General features: G+C 46.8%; 1 protein-coding gene across 1 annotated transcript; it reads right to left on the bottom strand.

The window, feature by feature from the left end:
• Positions 1–2,504: 2,504 nt before the first annotated feature.
• On the bottom strand, positions 2,505–12,336 carry tnfaip3 (tumor necrosis factor, alpha-induced protein 3). The gene is made up of 9 exons (XM_067236803.1): positions 12,153–12,336; positions 10,690–11,030; positions 7,871–8,061; positions 7,641–7,782; positions 6,849–7,019; positions 6,556–6,736; positions 5,430–6,379; positions 4,964–5,169; positions 2,505–4,827 (listed from the first exon to the last, which is right to left on the bottom strand). The coding sequence occupies exons 2-9, from the start codon at positions 10,994–10,996 to the stop codon at positions 4,513–4,515; spliced, it is 2,463 nt and encodes an 820-aa protein (XP_067092904.1). The 5' UTR covers positions 10,997–11,030; positions 12,153–12,336; the 3' UTR covers positions 2,505–4,512.
• Between the last annotated feature and the right edge of the window lie 6,947 nt (positions 12,337–19,283).

The following is a 19,283-nucleotide window of genomic DNA, read 5'->3' as shown; positions in this document are numbered from 1 at the left end:
TCGGGGTGGAAAATTGGGGTCCTGGGACCATCAGGGCCGAATGCCAATCACTCACCTATATAAGTCTGGTCACTCTTTGCCAGATTGTTTTGAGTGTGTTACCAAGCCTTTTTAAGATACAATTTTGACTCTGGATTTACCTGTATAGTCATTGTCCTTGTCTCAGTTTGTTCATACCTTTTTGTCAGTTCCTTGTTTTGATTTTGGATTATCATTTTTCTTGTGATGTATGTTTGGCAAGTAAACCTGAGTTACCACATCCGACTCTCTCTAACGTCTCTGTGTCTGCACTTGGGCCCTGACCAACCTGGGCCCTGACCAACCTGGGCCCTGACCAACCTGGGCCTGGGATTAAGTGACGGCTAAATCGGGAGTAAATTACATGAATGCACATAGACTTCTTGTATGTAACTCAATATTGTAGATATCTAAATATAAAAAGAGTAAAAGTTATTAAAGTAACTGTGCTATTTGGAGTAATTTTTATGTTATTGAATACATTCACTAGATGGCAGTATTTTCTTTGCAGAAAGGACTAAATAACATCACCAGATTCAAATCTGCAACACTGGGTAACTTACAACTATGGATTCCATGAGGGTTTGAGGTCCAATTGCGTCAGGTCATTGTTGAACATCTGTCAGCTCTACCTTAATCATAAAAACGACACAGTGGAACTTCACAATAAAGAACATCAAGGGAGTTTTCCAGTTAGGGTTACCCTTTCTAAAAATATTGACAAAACACCTGTCCCCAGGAGACAGATATCACTCTGTCTCGGAAACCCCAAATAATTTTGTGATCAGCAGACATTAAAATACAGATAATGTAAACACAGAAAATTCCTCAAAAATAAAATAAAACCACACAAAATTAGTACTTTAAAAGAACAATCCTTCATTAATCTCACAGTTTGGGCACACACGCATGCAGGGAGCTTTGGACACATTACTCCACTGGAGAAATGTGTCACTGCAGTCATTCCCATTCTGTAGTGCCTTCCTCCCAGAGCAACCAGGAGCAGATGCAGCGACATCAGTGGTACTCAGAAGGGCAGGAAAGCAATCGGTTATGCATATTTTATTGGGGTTCTTTTTGCAGAGGGAACCCACTTGAGCATGGGCTGAACATGCAAACTCCACGCAGAAAAGGCCCGGGTGGTAGCCCATCTTAGAACCGACACTCCCCCAGATGGGATTGAACCCAGGAACTTGCTGCAAGGCGGCAGTGCAAGGCACTGCACTTATAGAGTATATTTTCAAACATATTTTCTATCATCAGTTTTTAGAAAAAGGGTGGCCATGGATGTGCAGCTTTTGACAGTGTTGTGAATGCGGAGTGAAACTGGGTTCTCGACATGTCTGCCAACAGACACATAACTGCCGACTCCCATGCTGTTTCTGAGCTCATGGTACATAAAAAAAAAAAAAGTATCGGGCTAGTCAAATTTGTGGTTATCCACCTGTAAACAATAGGGTGTGCTGTGTGTCCTATCTGTGTTTCCATGTTTACAATCAGGCCAGTGAAGTAGTTTATTTACGTTTATCTGATAGTAACTAAGCAATGTTTGTCAACTAGGTTACTGGTGTGTTTGTTTCCAGTTGTCACGGCAGTGTCAGGGTGGCTTTAAAAGGTGAGGAACCCACTTCCTGCTGGATAGGAAAATGAAGACAGACTTCCTGTTTCAAGAAGACACGGTTGTCAACCAGCTGAGCTATCTTACTCCAGGCACCTAAGGCTTTCAAACTAGGCCAATGTGTCAAAATAAAAGTGAGTGTTAAAACACAGACGACACAAATACTGCATGCAATACTACATTTAAGTAACGCCCCTGCTTATCTTTTGGTAGCTGTAAGTTAACATTGTGGCCATAAACGCATACTCCCTCCCACACATTCTTTAAATGTCTACAAATACCCCCAATCTCTGATCAAATACCCCCTCCCCCTGCATCTGAGGATCCCTGATGAACACTTTCCTCTCTGCTGTGACTCAACATCAAGGGAATGGGGAGTGTGTTACCTGCTTTCCAGGCACTGTCTGTCAGATGGGCATGGGTATGAGAGGTTGTGGGCTCTGGGTTCACTTTCAGAATTACTTTGTTAGAAAGAGCAGGGACTGAAACTACCTGAGAAAATATCAAACAGCAGAGCATGAGGATGAGCGAGTCTGTGTGCCGGGGAGGCAGAGCAGTGGGAGGGTCAGACAGAGAAGGGGAAAATGTGTGTGTGTGGGGGGGGGGGGGGGGTTGAGAATGATGCAGTGCATGATTACAAACTCTAGATCAGAATGATTCATTATTTGTCCCCTCTTTATGCCTCCACAAACTGCTGACAAGATCACTCATTGGGAAACATCTGTTGTGGAGGGTGGAGGCGTGTTGTAATAATCATGTAAGTGATACCGTAAGATGTAGAACAAATTGGCAAAACAATGAGTACTGCTTTGAACAATGCAAGCACATGCACACACACACACACAAAATGAAAAGTCAGTGTTTCAGATTTCTTAATAAAAATAATTCATTTCAGGACAACATATAAATAATCACACAATACATATATTTGATATGAATAAATACTTAACAAACAAATCAAGGCTTGTCGTACAATACCCTATTATTGAAAGGTTACACAAAACTGACCTCACACCTTTGCATTTTTGTTACAGCTTTGCTTGGCAATGTCTACCATTGGAATGTCCTTACGCATATCAAAGTACCGAGCCAGATTCCAGAGCAGCTTATAAAGTGTTGTGCAACAAGTCTGTGATGCTATGAATCCAGTTCAGACCCAGAAACCTTCAAGAACCCTTGGCAAGCTGACTGCTAATTGCCCTTATGTGTTTCTACTCTGATTTAAGCACATCTCTCTATCTAGAGCTAGGCTGTCACAAAACGTCTTCTCGTCAACAGACGCCAGCTAAGCAGGTATCTAACAGGCAGGCTGTCCTCAGCAGGGCAGAGCAGCAACGCCGGGTAGATGATGGCACGTCAAGTTTGTTTGGCAGGAATGAGGAAAAAGAAGAAACGTCAGTTGTAGAAAGCCCAGATCTGTCAGGAGATCTCAGACTGCGGGAGTCTAGGGCCGAGGCATCGTGTGAGCACACCTCAGAGGAGAACAGGCCAACCGGAGGGGTCATGACTATCCGACCGAATACAGGCGCACATCACTGCAGGGCTACAGACTAGGCGTGGACACAGAGGGCCTGACAAGTAATACTTCCTGTCAAGGGACCCAGACTACTGTGGCCGTGCAAAGAGATGAAGGAGAACAGTGGCTCCTACCTTCCAAAGGCATGTTTTCCACCTGTTTGCATCTGTCCCCTCCCCCTCCCTGCCTGTCTCTCTCTTTCTTTCTCCTTACAGGGGCGTGGTGTTTGCACTGCTACAGGGGCGAGGTGAGAGGTTGGAGAACAGCGGTGGGGAATTCACCTCGTGTTATTTTCTCTTTCCCTTCTGACACACTCCCTTCTTTGTTGGCAATCCCCTACTCCTCCTCCTCTCCCTCCTCCTCCTCTTATCTGTTCATTAACTGAACTCAGTCAATAACTGGCCTTGTCAACAACAGTTGGAGTTCCGCAGAGGACAGGTTGAGACCAGACTCGAACCTTTTGCTCTACTCTGTCAGGGCTAGCAGTGACTGGGATTCTGCAGTCCAGAGTATAAAAGTGGTCAACAGAAAACAGTGTCACACAACCACTAAGGCAACATCTCTGTACCGTGCCATGGAGAAGGTGGAGTATTACTGCCATCTAGATTTACTGTATTATCCAGACTAAAATGTGACACACATGTGCATGCATAAGCACGCACGCACACACACACACACACAGGCTCTGTGTTATTAAGAGTGTTGTATTTCTGTACAGGTAGCACCATACTGTCAGGGTCCTGCCTGTCCAGTGTCTGCAGCTCTCTCTCTCGCTCGCTCGCACACACACACACACACACACACACACACTGTACATCAGCAGTTTACAGTGGGACTGACGACTGGCTGTCCCACTCTAAACCTGTTTACGTGTCACATTTATGCAGTAACCAGGTTTCTACGGTAACCAGCCTCCTTCCCTGTTATGCTAGTGCACTGTTGGTTTGGCCCGACTAGGCACTGCTCAGAAGAGGTCAAGTCCAACTTCCGCTGGAACTCTACAAACTACAGTAGTAGTTGCTTCACAGACAGACACACAGACAAATGGTATTCCTTGGCCAGATTCTAAAGCAACGCATATCTCATGCTCGTGGTTTTACATACAATCATTTTGTCCAAATGTGATAGACCATGTCCTTAGGTAGATACATAATGTAGGCATGAGTTAGCTAGTCAGTAGTCCCACAAGTTCCCCCTCCTATACATGTAAGATTATAGAACTGCACTAAGAGGTAATCTGTCGCCCCTCCCCCACCCTCCTAAGACAGTTGACATGGGGAGGGGGTCCTTGTAACAGTGGTGCATTGACTGGCATGGTGGGCACAGGATGGCACAACTAGGTCGGGTACAGTCCCTGGCTTCAGCCACGATAGATCTGTTTGAAGTGGTCACATTCGTTGCAGTAGCCCTGCTTCTCCTGGTTGGCGTAGTGGTCGCAGCCCTGGGTGCGGCACCTCTGCTTGGACTTCTCCTTGGGGGCCTGGGCCCTGCGGTTCTCCCTCTGGCCCCGTGTGTGGCACTCCGGACATAGGTCCGTGCAGCCCGGGGACTCGTTGCTGCAGCCGCTCCGCCTGCACTGCGTCTGGGTCTGGGTTTCCGTCTGGGTCTGCGTCTGGGTCTGAGTCTGGGTCTGAGTCTGGGTCTGCGTCTGGGACTGTTTGGGCTTGGCAGCTCGCTAGAGGAGGGGGGGGAAGGACAGCATATAACACTACGTCAGCAGCTATACCAGGAAGATGGGTCGGGGTGGTGGGGGGTAGAGGAGCAGAGATGGGGGGTCAACAGGATGTCAGATGAGGTCAGGATGGACTCACCATGACCAGAGGGGGGGAGTGCGGGGTGCGGATGGCGGCCTGGTTGAGCCGGGCGCTCTGTTCCTTCACGTAGCACTTGTTGCAGTAGCCCTCCAGCATGGCCTTGCCCAGTGACCCGCAGCCAGGGCCGCGACACCGCGTGGCGTTCTGAAACCCGGCCTCCGAAGCGTGGCGGCTCTGTGTGGGCGCTGGGGGTAGGGCTAACTCTGCACGGTGTAGAGAGAGAGGGGGGGGGGGAGAGAGGGGGGGGGGAAGAGAGAAGAGAGAGAGAGAGACTTGTCAGAGAGAATCAACTTCACACAGGCTCAAATAGCTCCCAGTTTTCACTCTGCCTCAGACTAACCCTAACCACATGGATCCAAACGATACAACCACACTACACCTCGTCACACGCTACAAACCAGAATATTGGAGAACTCTTAAATGAAGGTGCTGCGATACTAACGGTAGGCTGGGTCTAACTTACGATGGTTGGTCTGGTAGTCCACATAGCAGATGGTACAAAAGCCCAGCTTCTCTGGCGTCCCAAAGAACTGGCAACCCGACCTCTTACAGGGTCGTGCCAGTGGCGTCTGCCAGGCTGACGTGTGCCCGTGGCCGGGGGCCAGGCTGGGGTTCAGCACAGAGGTGGCCGACCTCTCAGAGTCCCGGGGCTGGCTCCAGCCCGACGACAAGGCCTCAGTCCTGGGGGTGATATGCTGGGGCTCCCCCCTTTCTGTGGCAGTCCTCTGCATGCAGGGGGTGCAGAGCCCATTAAACACCCTGAAGACCTCCTGGCGACACATGCTGCACCTCTCCGCCTCCGCTTCCCGCCCCCCCCACTGAGGCCAGCCGGGGTGGGCGGGGAGCGGGAGGCCCTGGGGAGCCCCGGGGGGAGCGGCGGGCGGGGTGGCGTTGGCGGCTGGGGGAGGGGCGTTCTGCCGGGCGTTGAAGCAGCGCTCGCAGAGGCCGTCGTGCTCCACGCTGAGGGTGAACAGGCAGCCGGGCGTCTTGCACTTCATGGCGTGCGTCTCGCTGTACAGGCTGAGGCTGGGCGCCGTGGGCGGGGCCGAGCGGGGGCTGGACAGGACCGCTCTGCCCGGTGGGCTGGTCCGGCCCCCTCGGGCCTCCACCTCCACCCCCCCTTGGCCAACTCCCTTGGTGGGCGCCGCCTCCGTGTGCCCGTTGGCCTGCCGCTTCTCGAAGCACTCGTGACAGTGGGGCTGCGTGTCCACGGAGACGTAGAAGGTGCATCGCGGCGTGGCGCAGCGGATCTCGATGAGGGAGAGCTGGGAGACGGAGAAGGGGGGGGGTCTCTGGGACTGAGCCGCCCACACCTGCTCCTTGTCCTCCTGCCAGCGCTTGTACTCGTGGTTGACCAGCTGCAGGTAGTCCTCCATCAGGTTCATGTCCTCCGGAAGGTTCCCCTCATCCAGCCTGAACACACAGGGGGACAGACGCCTGGTCAGTACCACAGCTCTACACACAACAACTACACTCAACAATAACAGAAGCCATGGAGTGGTTTTGGTGTCATCGTTATGAGACAGAGGGTTCTCCACGCATCTCCTCCCCCCCCCCCCACCCCGCCTCCTACCCCCGCGCGTCCTCACCGGGCGGCGTTGATGATGCGCGTGGTGTCGTAGCCCAGGCCGATGACGGGGATGTCCAGCAGGACCAGGTACTCCTGCAGCAGGCGGCCCTTCTGCTGCTGCTCTTTCTCCGTCAGGAAGTGGACCTTCAGCTCCTCGAAACCCCCCCGGCCCGGGTTGATCAGGGGCACCGCTCGGATCTCTGTCACACACACACACACACATAGTTAGTTAAGTGTCAGTAACTAGTCAGTAACTAGTATAAATAGTGACTAGTATCTCTGACTAGCAGTGACGAGTGACCTGCTCCCCACCTGGTCCACTGTCTTTGATGGTGATGAGAGGGGCAAAGTGCTGTGAGTCGTAGCCGAGGACTATGGGATACTTGTAACACTCCCCCGGAGGCCACTGCAGCGGCAGGTAGACCCCGCCCACGTTCAGCGGCGAGAAGGAGGAGCCTGACTTCATGCTGCGCAGCACCTGGTCTGTAGGGGAACAGGCATCAGGAAGGGGACAAAGCTAGACAACAGCTGTGTGGTCCTCTTTGGATGGTTCACATTCCTGCCTCGATGCCAGGTTATGGTGCCGCATGGGTTTGAATCCCGACCTAATGCGCTTTTCTGATCTTCTCTCCTCACCTCCCAGAGTTCACTAGCCAATTCGTTTGCAACAAAGGACAGGGGAAGGGAATTCCCTCTCTCATTTAATAACAGTTTATGTTCCCAGATTGATTCCACTGGTATTTACCTGGTAGTTACCGGGCTGTCATGTGGAGATGTTGGGTATTTTTCTGGTTATTCCTTTAATTATATAGTAACAATGGTTTTTTTCTGGCAATTACAATGTGTAAACTACCCGTTGTAAAATGCTGTCTGGTGGGGCTTGGTAATTCCTACTTTATATTCTAGGTACAAAGGACTACTGACTTTACCATTCCCCAATAAATGTTCCATTTACTAGCATATGTTTTGCTCGTACCAGACGTGAGTTTCTTGTATATGATGTGCCTGCTAATACTTGGTACTTTCTGCCATGTCTATGCATCTCTATCATGTACAACAGCGAGGCTCAAGTCCCCTGACCCCTGACCCAGCAGCCCCACCCACCTGCTATGACGATGATGGGTCTGCGGAGGATGTTGGAGAGGATGAAGATGTGGATGTCCTCCAGGGAGTCAAACTGCAGCCCGTTGCTGCTGGACACGGGAGACGCCATCTTGACTATCTTCTCCCACTCCTCCTCCCAGTTCTGCCCCGTCAGAATGACAGCATTAACATTAACGACACGGATACGGCCTGTACCAGCCCCTGTGTCTGCGTGCGTGCGAGCTCCTCACCGTGGTGGTGTAGCGCAGGCCTGTCTGGGTGAACTCCTGCGACTGGAGCAGCTCGGTCTGGAAGCGAGCCCTGAAGCTCCCCGTGTCGGTCTCCTTCAGAACCCCGTGGAGAGCCTTCCTCAGGACCAGGTCTGTGTCCTGCACCCCCAGCATGTACTGGGACGCTGCGTGGAGCAGGCAGTTCCCATCCCCTACACACACACCGTGGCACGGAGAGAGGGGAGTTAGCGTCGCCTAGCGGACCATTCGTCTCTCATAGAGGAAACGTGAGACAGGCCTGAGAAACGTTTAGTAGCGCTGTTTCTATCGGAGTCCTCGTTAGTGTGCTGGACTCTTTCACCTCTCTGTCTTTAACAAGTACAGTAAACGTCGACCTGTACAGTTCATTCACTTCTGGAAGCTGTGTGCACACATACTGCCTTCTAGGGTATTTATTAACTTACATAAGTTAACTACGTTGCTCTTACACCACTCTTAAACTGTCTTGACCACAAAACGCAAGAATTTAAATGTATCTCTCATTACAGGGCTGGGTCTTTCTGTCATTGTGAAACATGAGAAAAGTGAATATGCTTGCATGTCTGTGTGTGTGTGGTTGGTTTGAAAAACCCTTCTTACTGCTACACTTAGCAGAGGAATTTCCCTCAGTTGAGCTGATAAGTAATTTGAGTGTGTGTGTGTTTGTGTGTCAATGCTGTGAGCGTCCATTCCACTCATCCCCTCTGATCCTACCAACTCTGGACTTTCCAAAGGGGAAGAGCTTGGACTGTGTGGAGTGCTCCGCGCTGACAGTCGTCCCAGCCAACCACTGGCATCTTACTTCAAGGCTGGGTCACGTGTGTTGCCATGTCAAATGTACATACACTGGTTGTCCAGTGAAAGAAGGAAGTTATTCAAATGTGACACATGACACCCTTGGCCTTCCTCTTTCTGTTTCTGTTGTTTTCTTTATTTCTGCGCCTCTGTACACCTGAGCCTTACGTGACAACTGGAATCCATAGCAACCACTACAACGTCACACAATCTGCACTGCACTGAATCATCTCAACTCCTTAGTAAGATCTGAAGTCCAAAGTAAAGTGTAGGAACATATGGCTATAATTAAATAACACTACCTTTAAGCACTGTCTACGCATTCTGTTTTTGATTGTCTGCTCAGCAAGTTCTGTCAGATTTAACATTAGCTTCTCAGCAGCTTGAGAGAACTGAATGTAAGACAGACTTAGGTTTCTGCATGAACAAACATGGTTCCAATGAAGCCAAAAACAAGCTTCCGCTGGTCTCACACTCTGGTCTCAGGTCACCTTCATGTTCCACCCAGAGGTTGCATCATTCTGTACAAATGTTCTCTTCTGAGAGAAAATACCCAGATACTCTATGTGCAAAACCCCCTCCTCCATTGACACGGCTTCAAACGTTCTTTAAACTGTTTTATGATCCACGCGGATGTCTGTGCATTAGTCAATCAAGAAGCCACATCTATCAGTGATGGCCACCAGTTAACCAAGCTCTCATCAAGCCCTGGGGAACTAGTTCATTCCAGAAATCTGAAGAACTAGCTGTTGAAAACGCATCCTGTTCCCACCCACAAGAACACATGACACACATGCACACAATCTGGGAAATACCCGTAAACATAGTAAACAATCCCATCCATTAGGAAAAAGACCGGAATTGCATTAGACACTCTGAGGAAATACTTTGTCCATGAATGAGGGGGATTGAAGCGTGCGTAATGTCTAAGAGTCTGTCCAGCATCTATGGCTTTCTGTCTTCTTCTTCTGCCCTCATCTGTGTCAGCCTGCATGCCTGACCACCTGCCTGTCGGCCCGCCTACCCGCCCGCCTACCTGCTTGTCTGTCTGACTCTTCCTCCTGTCCTTGTCCCTGTCCTCTGGTCACCTGATGTTGTGTGCTTGTGTGACTCAGCATTGAACACTCCAGCTCAAAGTGATTTCTGGGTCATGAAAAGCTCCACATTTTGCCCATGACACATTATTACCGCTCCACACATACTTCTTAAGACACGTCATATCCCTACGCCCTGACACACACTTATACACTTATAGCCCCCGCTGTGCCTTAGGTACACCTGCACAGGGAATTACTCCAGTCATCATAGAACAAGAGCAGGGTCAGAACAGAGACATGTGAATGTTAGGGGTCTTTCTCAATATACCACTTATCAGAAACCCCCAAAATACCTCGTCGCTTGACTGAGTTACTGGAACACATGCTTTCACAATCTACAAAAGACAGAGGCCTGTGATTCACAGTCCACATACAGGAAGCTGTATTATCCCATCGAAATGGAACAAGTTCATCTGAAGCCTGAAAGAAAATGTGACTGTGAATTTCCCAGACAGGCTCAAATATCTGGCGTCAACAATCTTGTTGCTGTATACTTTCAAACATCCCTTCCTACTATTTGGGGCTGTTGTTCTGACGTCATGGTAGGTAGACAGCAGTAAAACCATCAGCAGTCAAAGAATGTCGCACTTCTGAAAGTGGAAGGACGACATGAGTCTCACTTACTGTAAATGTGTGCATGGGTAATTTCTGACAGTATATTTTAAAGTACCTTGACTCATCTAGTTCTCACACATTAGAATTCCTCCACAAACAAGAGAAACCTTGACAATGAGCATCCGAGTGGTACGCCTTGGGTGCTGCTACCATCACAAACCTTAAACCCCAAACTGTAACCCTCTGTAATCCTGCCGTACCTTCACCTTAGCCATCACTGACCTCTAGTATATGTATGACACAACAGCCATCCCTGTGCTTGGAAAATAGGAGTGTAATGGGAGGGTTATTTACCATTGGTTCTGAGGGGCACCATCTTCTTGACCTCGCGGCACCAGTTCAGCTTCTTCTCCTGCTCCAGGGAAGTCTGCATGGCTCTATCCAAGATGGCGGCCTGCACCACCTCTCGGAAGGCCTGGGGGAACTGGCTCATGCCGATCATCTCCAGGGTGTAGCGGTGCATGCCACGCAAGTGGTGCATGAGCCCACCGCTGGCGGCCGGCTTCACCACATCGTTGGGCACGCGCTCACGGATCTTCACCGCCTTCAGCAAGTTGCTGACAAACAGGAACTTGGGCAGGAAGTTCTGTCCTTGGGACATGGTGCTGGCCACGCGGACTAGCACCAACGCTGAACTGAGGAGAGGAAAAATGGAGAACTCTTGGATACACTCACTACACATGAAACCTGGTTCCAACCCAGGAGGAGTCACATTGTTCCTAGAAGGGCACAGATCATTGTGACTATTTTGAGTCATTTGTTATTTTCAAACTTTCAGAAGAGAAATATCCCAACAGCCTGTAGAGGCCCAGTTGGAGTGAGCCATGTTATGCCTTGTAGAAATTGCTAATAACTTCCCAACAGAGACAGACCTTAAGGACAGTCAGGCTATAGGACATAAGACTGGGAGAGACCAGTAAGCTACCTCACGCACACACCAACACAGCAGTGATGAAAAACAATGACTGTGATATCGGTCTCAAATGTAATGATGTATATGCCATGAATTATAAATCAACCTTCAATAACCCTGGAAACTTGCATAAAATAAGAGAGCTGTGAGATTTACAAGCTACAAAAACAGGAACTGCTTTCAGAAGTGATAATAATGGCGACTTTTAGTTTTAACTTTCTCTCGCCAGACTTCACGAGTCTGTGAGTAGTCTCATTTGGCCTGTCTGACACCTGGACCAGTGCTATGCTGTCCTACCGGACTAGTTCCAGACACTGTGCACAGACAACAGTTAAGCTACTACTCTTTTGTTACCAAGGAAGGACATTTCCAGAATTTGGCCTTAAACTAAAGTGTGTTCACGGAAACCTTGATTGACAAGTACTCTGTTAATATTGTAGCAGCAGCCTCTATTCCTACAGGGGCAGACTTTGGGCAGACAGTGGCACAATGGTGCGCTCTGCGGGTGCCACACAAACACAATAACAGTCAGACTTTGCTGACGTTTAGGTTACGTAATTCCTCAAGCAGCAACCTCTGAGACAATGTAACACTGCGGCTCGTGCAATCCACAAGCAAAGGTACAACGATACATGAATTATTCATTTGACTGGTTAAAAGCCTTTTAATTGCTTGAGCAATGGCTGTCAAAAGCTATGGCGCCTACTGTCGTTCGCAAAGCTATCACCATGTCCCTCAGAAACAATATACGCATAGGCATCGTGCTAAATTAAGAAATATCTCCAAAATGGTGAATACTAAATACTACGTTACAAGAAAAAGATAGCAAAGCCGTGAGTGTTACCTGTGCAATATGTCGGTACCAACAAAGCCCTAAGGATGCTCAGGGTCTTCTGCCACTTCAGTCTGCCCAACCACAGCTGTCCACGGCGCCATTCAGTCTTCTCAACCAGATCTATTTCGGTGTGTTCGATGTACACTCTGTCAAAGCACCCTATAGATCCTCCGAAGCAATTGTAAAGAACGGAACGGAAAGCCCGGGGATGGTTGAGGGGATTTCCAGGCTGGGACTTTCCACCGATCTCTCATTGATAGGTGCAGTTATGGCTTTTTGCCAGTAGGGGCGTCCGTCTGTACGGAGCGACGTTACGTTCTACGGGTTAGTGACGAATTGCGCACTGAAAAAGCATTGTCCCTCCTACTGTGCACAAAGGACGAGACTTACAGAGAAAAAAAATAGTAGCGTCATTGCATGCATATTCCTCATGAGACTCAGACTGCCTAGAATAATCATTGGAACGAGGGTAGTCATTGCCTGACCTAGCCATGACTCAGGAATCAAGAGGGGGGAAATCAGGGAAAGGAAAGGGAAAGGGAAGGAAAGGAATAGCAATTCAAGGGAAGGTGAATAAAGGTACACGAATAGGATTACAGAAGCGAGAAATGGGGCCTTGAATCAGCGAACAGGTTGTTCTCAGACATAACGTCACCAAATTATAGGTTACAACAGGTTATTGGACCGAACGTTCAGTATCAGTCACTCCTAAATAAGGGAAGGGAAAGCAGAACAACTTCAAAAGCCATTAGCCAGAAAAAGCTAGTTGCTCCCAGAACACATGTCACACGTCTGTGAATAGTTAAGTGGATGACAAAAACCTGTGTCACTTTCTCTGTTTCGGGGGGTTGGGGTGGCGATGCTGATGTTCGTCTTCCCAGTTCTCTTCATTTAACCTAAATATTCAAACATTTGTATGGTGGCAGTGGCAGCCTAAAATAATAATAATATAAATAAGTATATTGTAAATAATATTGTTTCAAAATAGATCACAAGAACTACCCATTTATTTTTACACCGCCCAAAATAAAGACGCGACTTTCCGCGACAATCGATGGGCTGCTCTAGCATGTTTGCTGTTGTACAAAACAGATTTCTCCATGCCTGTGATTTTCTTTGCAGCAGTGCCCTCTTCCGGACTTAACTGTAGTTTTCTCTACCATGCAACATAACATGGGTAGGCTACACTAAAGTTTCAATAGTCTGTTATAAATTACTATTAGCCTACATAGGAAGAAAATAAGTAGGCCTATGTGACTTATCTGTTAACTTAGATTATTGATTGCCATGACATTTGTGAATACGATATTCAATATCCGTTTTTATAGTTGAAGATGGTGTAATTATTGGGTGGATAAAACATATTTTTGCTAGTTGCAGTGCATCGCATTAACCACAAGATGGCAGACGTGCTACACTTTAGGGTAGACAAAAGATTATACCGTTCCTTCCACTCAACGTTATAGGCCTATAGAGTGAGAGGCAACATGTTTAGCAAGGGTTTGAATAGGCCCTACTCATTGAAAGTGGAATAGGCCTATACAAATGATGTACCGATATTTACCAAGGCCTAGTTGTTAGCACAACTTGAAGTAGTAGGCCTATTGTATTTTCATTCAAAATAGTTTTCCGTGGTCGGCATCAATGTAAACCTAATTGTCAAAAAGTTACCACCTGCACTTACAAGTTTCACTGATAAATCATCAGATTTATCAAACAAGTTGTATATTGATTGATGTAGTGCCAATAAAGTAGCAGTGGGTGGTCAATATATTTCACCCAGATGAGTGACCTGAGCTCCATTCCCATTGCAGAAGCACTACAGAAGGCTGCAAGCTGTCTAAGCCGGACTGTGCCATGTTCAAAAAGTATATGGCTGCATATTTTAATGGGAAACTTTAGCACTCTACTGGGCCACATAAAAGTATATATGGTTAGGCCTATGTGTATGTGTGATTCATAGTTGAGTTTATATAGCCTAGACTTATGCATAAAACCGATTGAATGCATTTTTGAAAGGGCCTACAACAAAAATAGAACGTTTCGCGTTTGGACCATCATAAACTGAAGCTGTAAGCATGCATGCTGCACATATTGACAAATCTAAGGAAAGGGAAACATATTGTGCCTTTTTTTTTACAATCTAGCGGTTGGCCACAAATGTTATCAATATTATTCTTGTAACACCTGCTGGCTAGCTGGTATTTGCATGATATAACATGTATCTGGAATATGGGCTACTGATTGCCCGTTGAACCCGCACCTGAGGGGTCGGAATCAACCGCACGCACGATAATTACAGGTCAATCACTGGTGCACCGCAGGCCTGTCGACACCTCAGCCCAATAGAAGGTGAGCAGAGGCGCGCTTTTTATGAAGGCGGTGGAAGTCTATAAACACTAGCCCCATGATCTCCTCACCAGCAGTTTACCACTAAAACATTTTTATAATCAGCGTTTATTGTTCGCTCCCTCCTTGTGGGAGATGCGCCCATGTTCATTTTTTAAAAGGGCAAATCAACCATAATTCAGTTTATAAACTGCGGCGGCGGCTGAGAATGCCTGGATGAATATTCATTAGCTTCTCTCAAGCTGCCACGCACGGTGATTCATTAGGCATATGTAAATATCACTCACTTTAATTGCCCCTAAACTGGCTCAACATAATGTTGTCATTAACAAATTATTACTTATTTGTGAAACTAATGGTACAGTATGGCGTGAATGTTAAACTTCCACATATATGATTGCAATTATTATCCTCTGATTCAGACTCCATTCTGGGAGTGTAAGATGAGACTGATGGATCGCAGGCGGCTTGGAGTCTAGTAGTCTTAGTTTGAAAGGAGAGGTATCTGGGGGTGTCTCTACGTTGAGCTAAATAGGAAACAAATGTGCTGTAGTCTATTAATTGCCGCATTTAGTAAACAAATCTGAATAATAATAATCTGAATTTCAACAAACATGATATACATTTATTGAAGTAACATTATATTTATATTAAATTGTGTTTTAATAAAACAATATGTTTACATTGTTGAATTTGTGTTTTATTTTTAAAAAATCATCTGAAGTGTTTTTTACTAAGGGAAGCCTGTAAGTGTATCTGATAGTTGAAAAAAAAATATTTTATCAAATTCAGTTTCTTAAATCATAATGTTTTCTTTTATTTTTGCTGGAACATCGGACTGAACATTAAAAAAAATCTTAAATGTTTGCAGTTGTGATAGATATTTATAATTATTCCTTTGCCATAAATTAGGCCCACAATGTAAAGGCCTAATTTTTTATCAACACTGATTCACTTGTCAAATGTAAAAATAGTGAAATGTCATTGATGATTAGGATGTTAATGTGTTGACTGGTTAAACAATAAGAATGAATGTCCAAATACGATATCCTAAGTAAGGCCTAAACATTTACTTGTATGAAACAACTATGTTTAAAGATCAAACCCTAACTTGTTCCTTCTTCGACCCATCCACCTCTCTCTGTAACTGGCTTCCGCCTCGGGGTGTCTCTACCATGCTATAAGCTACACACAGCCATGCCATGGAACTGCGCAAACTTTTTTATGGAGCTAGCCAAAGCTCTGTACAACAACCATGACAAAACAAGCCCAAAAAAAAGAAAAGAGAGGGAGATGGGGAGAAAGCTAATAAACTAATGTGATGGATGTTGTTCTTTTCCCAAAGGGTCCAGCACCATGTAAATTGGCCCAGACAATGCATTATGGATAAGGCAGTTGAGATTATAGCTTGTTAATGTGTCCCTCCCTCCCTCACCGCCCGCCCCTCTGTTTCTGAGCAGGCACTGACATGGTCACCTCATTGTCGGGCCATGAGGGTCTTAAGGTGCAGATGGAAAGAGAGGAGGGGGGTGTTCTGCTGCAATCTGCCAGGCGTTGCCAACCGTGTGTGAGTGTGTGTGTTAGGCAGACTTTTTAGGGATGGGAGCCCAACATGGAGACAGGCAGTCGGCAGGGGACAGGGCTGTGGACATATGCCTCTGGCCCCCTCCTTCCCCTCCTCCCCCTCCACACTGGTAGCCCCCTCTCCCCTGGCAACCCGGGGTGGCCCACACAGGCCTGTCCTGAGAGACGTCAGGCCATCCATCTGTTAGAGGAAGTTGTTGGAGGCGCCTGGTGAAGGTTCAGCCTGGTTTTACTTGCTTGCGTGGTCTGATCCTACCTTCTGAGGGATTAAAGTCGCTCTGGATAAGAGCGTCTGCTAAATGACTAAATGTAAATGTAAAAATGTAAAATCCTTGGCTGGATTCAACCGGGCTGCCCTCAGGTCACCACCTCCATGTTGCAGATCACTCTGCATTTTCATGGCTATGGAGGGCATTACAACCTGTTAGTTCTGAAGACGTGCACCACTGAAGTTCAATGAACAGGCTCGTAGTTGTACTGCTGTGTTATCCTCAGAGGTCTATACTACAGGAAGGGCTTAGGACTTCATGATCTATTTGCTGGGGATGCCCATAGTGTCACACAAGATGTTTGGATTACATCAGTCAAGTATGAATGTACTTACTGCAGCCTACATAAATGTCTACTTAACAATGCATCATATTTGCCACAGGTAAATAACAGTCAGTTAACACCTGTCACATCATCCAATCGATTAGAAAATAAACAAGAGCTCACTAGCATTGACCTTTTGCATCACCTCTCTTATATAGCTTGAGAAGGTTTGAAATATAATCCATTGAACAAAATCACAACCATTTAAACTCAGTACTCCACTGATGAATTTGAATTTTACAGAAAAGTTCCTGTCGAGTCCATCATTAAACAGACAGTATTAACTCAACTCCAATCTCTCTTTACCACACACCAAGACGAACAGCCAGCAGTTATTAGAGTGTAGATTTAGCAGCATTCCTTCAACGTCGTAAAGAAGCCGTTATCGTGATGTTTTGTTTTTTTATCCGTCTGCTTCTTAAGACACCTCCGGAAAATGGTTAGGGCTGAGTTGATTTGAGGGAATTTGTGGACCATATGTTGCGGGTGGCAAACACCTTCGTTTAGATGGGCAATACCACGGCAGGTCCTAATGGGCACATCATTGGAGCTTGTTTATCTAATGCTCCTGTTAATGTTATTTATTGTGCCACTGGCTGGCTTCATTGCTCCACAGCATGGTAAGGAAACAGACATAAGATATGCAAATGCTATCGTCGGCCTAAATTCGCTGCAGTAAAACAAAACATTTGCATTTGATATAGCACATAATAAAGTGGTTATTAGCATTTTAAATACGTCAAACAAACTTGAAAAATGTGGGGTGTGTTGTTCCTTTTTATCACTGACACTGTTAGACACACACACAGGAGCAGACAGGAGAGCACGCACAGACACACAACACCATGAAACTCAATTGGCAGGCCTACACTGCCAATTATCTATGACACAAATTCATTACAAACAACATAAGAAGTGTAGCCTATCTCTTAGAAGTCCCTCAAACCCATTCAAACCAAATGCGCTGGTATAACATAAAACACATCACTCCTTCATTTGACCAGCCACACGTGGAGGTGTGTGCTTGTGAAGTATTTACATTCAGATCGTTAATGATGTGGGACTGAGTAATAGGATGCAGGTTGGAGCCTGGTGCACACGATCAACAGAGCATCCTCTACCATGAGAGTCCTGCTGCAGTGTTGCTCTCCTCTGCCTTTGTTCCAAAGCTAATGACCCTGTAGGGACAGTTAGTCCCTCAACCAGCATAGGCAACACCCTTAGTTAGCTGATGTGCTGAAATAACACAGTTATGCGCATAGTTGTGCTCATAGCGCACAGGGGCCTCATCAGACACAGTTGTGTTCCTGTCCCTGACTCCCCAACTAGCCCATGGCTCATGCACAGTCTATACCTGCACATTCTGTTCCCCATAGATAGCCGTCCAAAGCACAACTTGGTGTTGATAGTCCCCATTGATAGTCCCTCTCCCAAGGGTCCAGTTGTGTTTAAAAAAGTTTTGTCAATTGCCTTCCCTCCTGTTTGTATTTGCCCCCATCTTCCGCTTTCCCCACGCACACACACGCATGCACATACACACACACATACACACACAGACAAACACACACTCACACACTTTAATTCCTCTCTTCTCTCAGAGGGATCATTTAAATATGCAAATGATTCATTTCTTTGAAAAATCCTCCCCACACAGAAAGAACGGTTTAGCTTTGACAAGAAACGGCGACAAATGATCAGACTAATAGCCCAAGTAGCTGCAGCTTCTATCACAGCCCTATTAGTTATTCATTTATGGGCCTGGTTTCAAACAGACAGCGCCATGAATGGATTTGTGTGTGTGCGTTAGTGTGTGCCTGTGTGTGTGTTTGAGTGTGTGTATGTGTTTGTGTTCAGTGTGCAGCTCAGCTTGCGTGCTTCTTATTGATGTACTTGTCTTCATGTGCACCATCTGAGAGGGAGTTGGATTATCCAGAAGTGTATTTACACTCTTTACACCTGCCAAGATGGCCATACCGGCCATGGCAGATAACTCAGAGGCCTGGACAGGAGATAATAAAAACATAGATGACAAGCCAAGAATCCATTTGTTTGCAAGGCAAAGAGAAAAAATATTTAGTTACTGTGTCAGAATAGTTCTGTGTTGGTGTAGGTTTGTTTAAACTGTACATTTATAGTCTGAGGAGTGTAGTTGTGTGACGTGTGTTTCGGTCGGTGTCTGTTCTAACCTTCCACCCCTCAGAACACCCCCCTATCACATCCAACTTTTCATTCTTCCAGGAGTTCCTCCTGGAGTTCCAGTTCTATCTTCCAGGGTTTTTTTTTTTTTTTTTGCTAGTTGGCTGCATCGCATCAGACTTACGTAATGTTTTAGTAATTGGAGAAGTAAGAGTGTGAGTCGGCCCCCAGGCTGTACCAGGGAGTGTAGGGGTAACGACCCAGGACAAGAGAGGGTTAATGGGCTGGGCTCCCTAGGGACTGCCTGAGAGAGAGAGAGAGAGAGAGAGAGAGAGAGAGAGAGAGAGAGAGAGAGAGAGAGAGAGAGAGAGAGAGAGTGAGAGAGAGAGAGAGCGAGAGAGAGAGAGAGAGACAGACAGAGCAAGAGTGACAGAGAGAGAGAGACAGAGAGAGAGAGAGCGAGAGAGAGAGAGAGAG

The sequence above is a fragment of the Osmerus mordax genome, chromosome 5 (assembly GCF_038355195.1).
Source record: "Osmerus mordax isolate fOsmMor3 chromosome 5, fOsmMor3.pri, whole genome shotgun sequence".
Lineage (NCBI taxonomy): Eukaryota > Metazoa > Chordata > Actinopteri > Osmeriformes > Osmeridae > Osmerus > Osmerus mordax.
The sequence above is the reverse complement of the archived record's forward strand: the minus strand, read 5'-3'. Positions and strand labels throughout refer to the sequence as shown.

Excerpts from the sequence above, each read along its gene's own strand:
- tnfaip3 (XM_067236803.1), bottom strand. The coding sequence starts at position 10,996 with ATGTCCCAAGGACAGAACTTCCTGCCCAAGTTCCTGTTTGTCAGCAAC. Across the intron at positions 7,783-7,870 it reads GCCTGCGCTACACCACCACG|AACTGGGAGGAGGAGTGGGA; the intron begins GTGAGGAGCTCG and ends CTGACGGGGCAG. Across the intron at positions 6,380-6,555 it reads CGCATCATCAACGCCGCCCG|GCTGGATGAGGGGAACCTTC; the intron begins GTGAGGACGCGC and ends CTGTGTGTTCAG.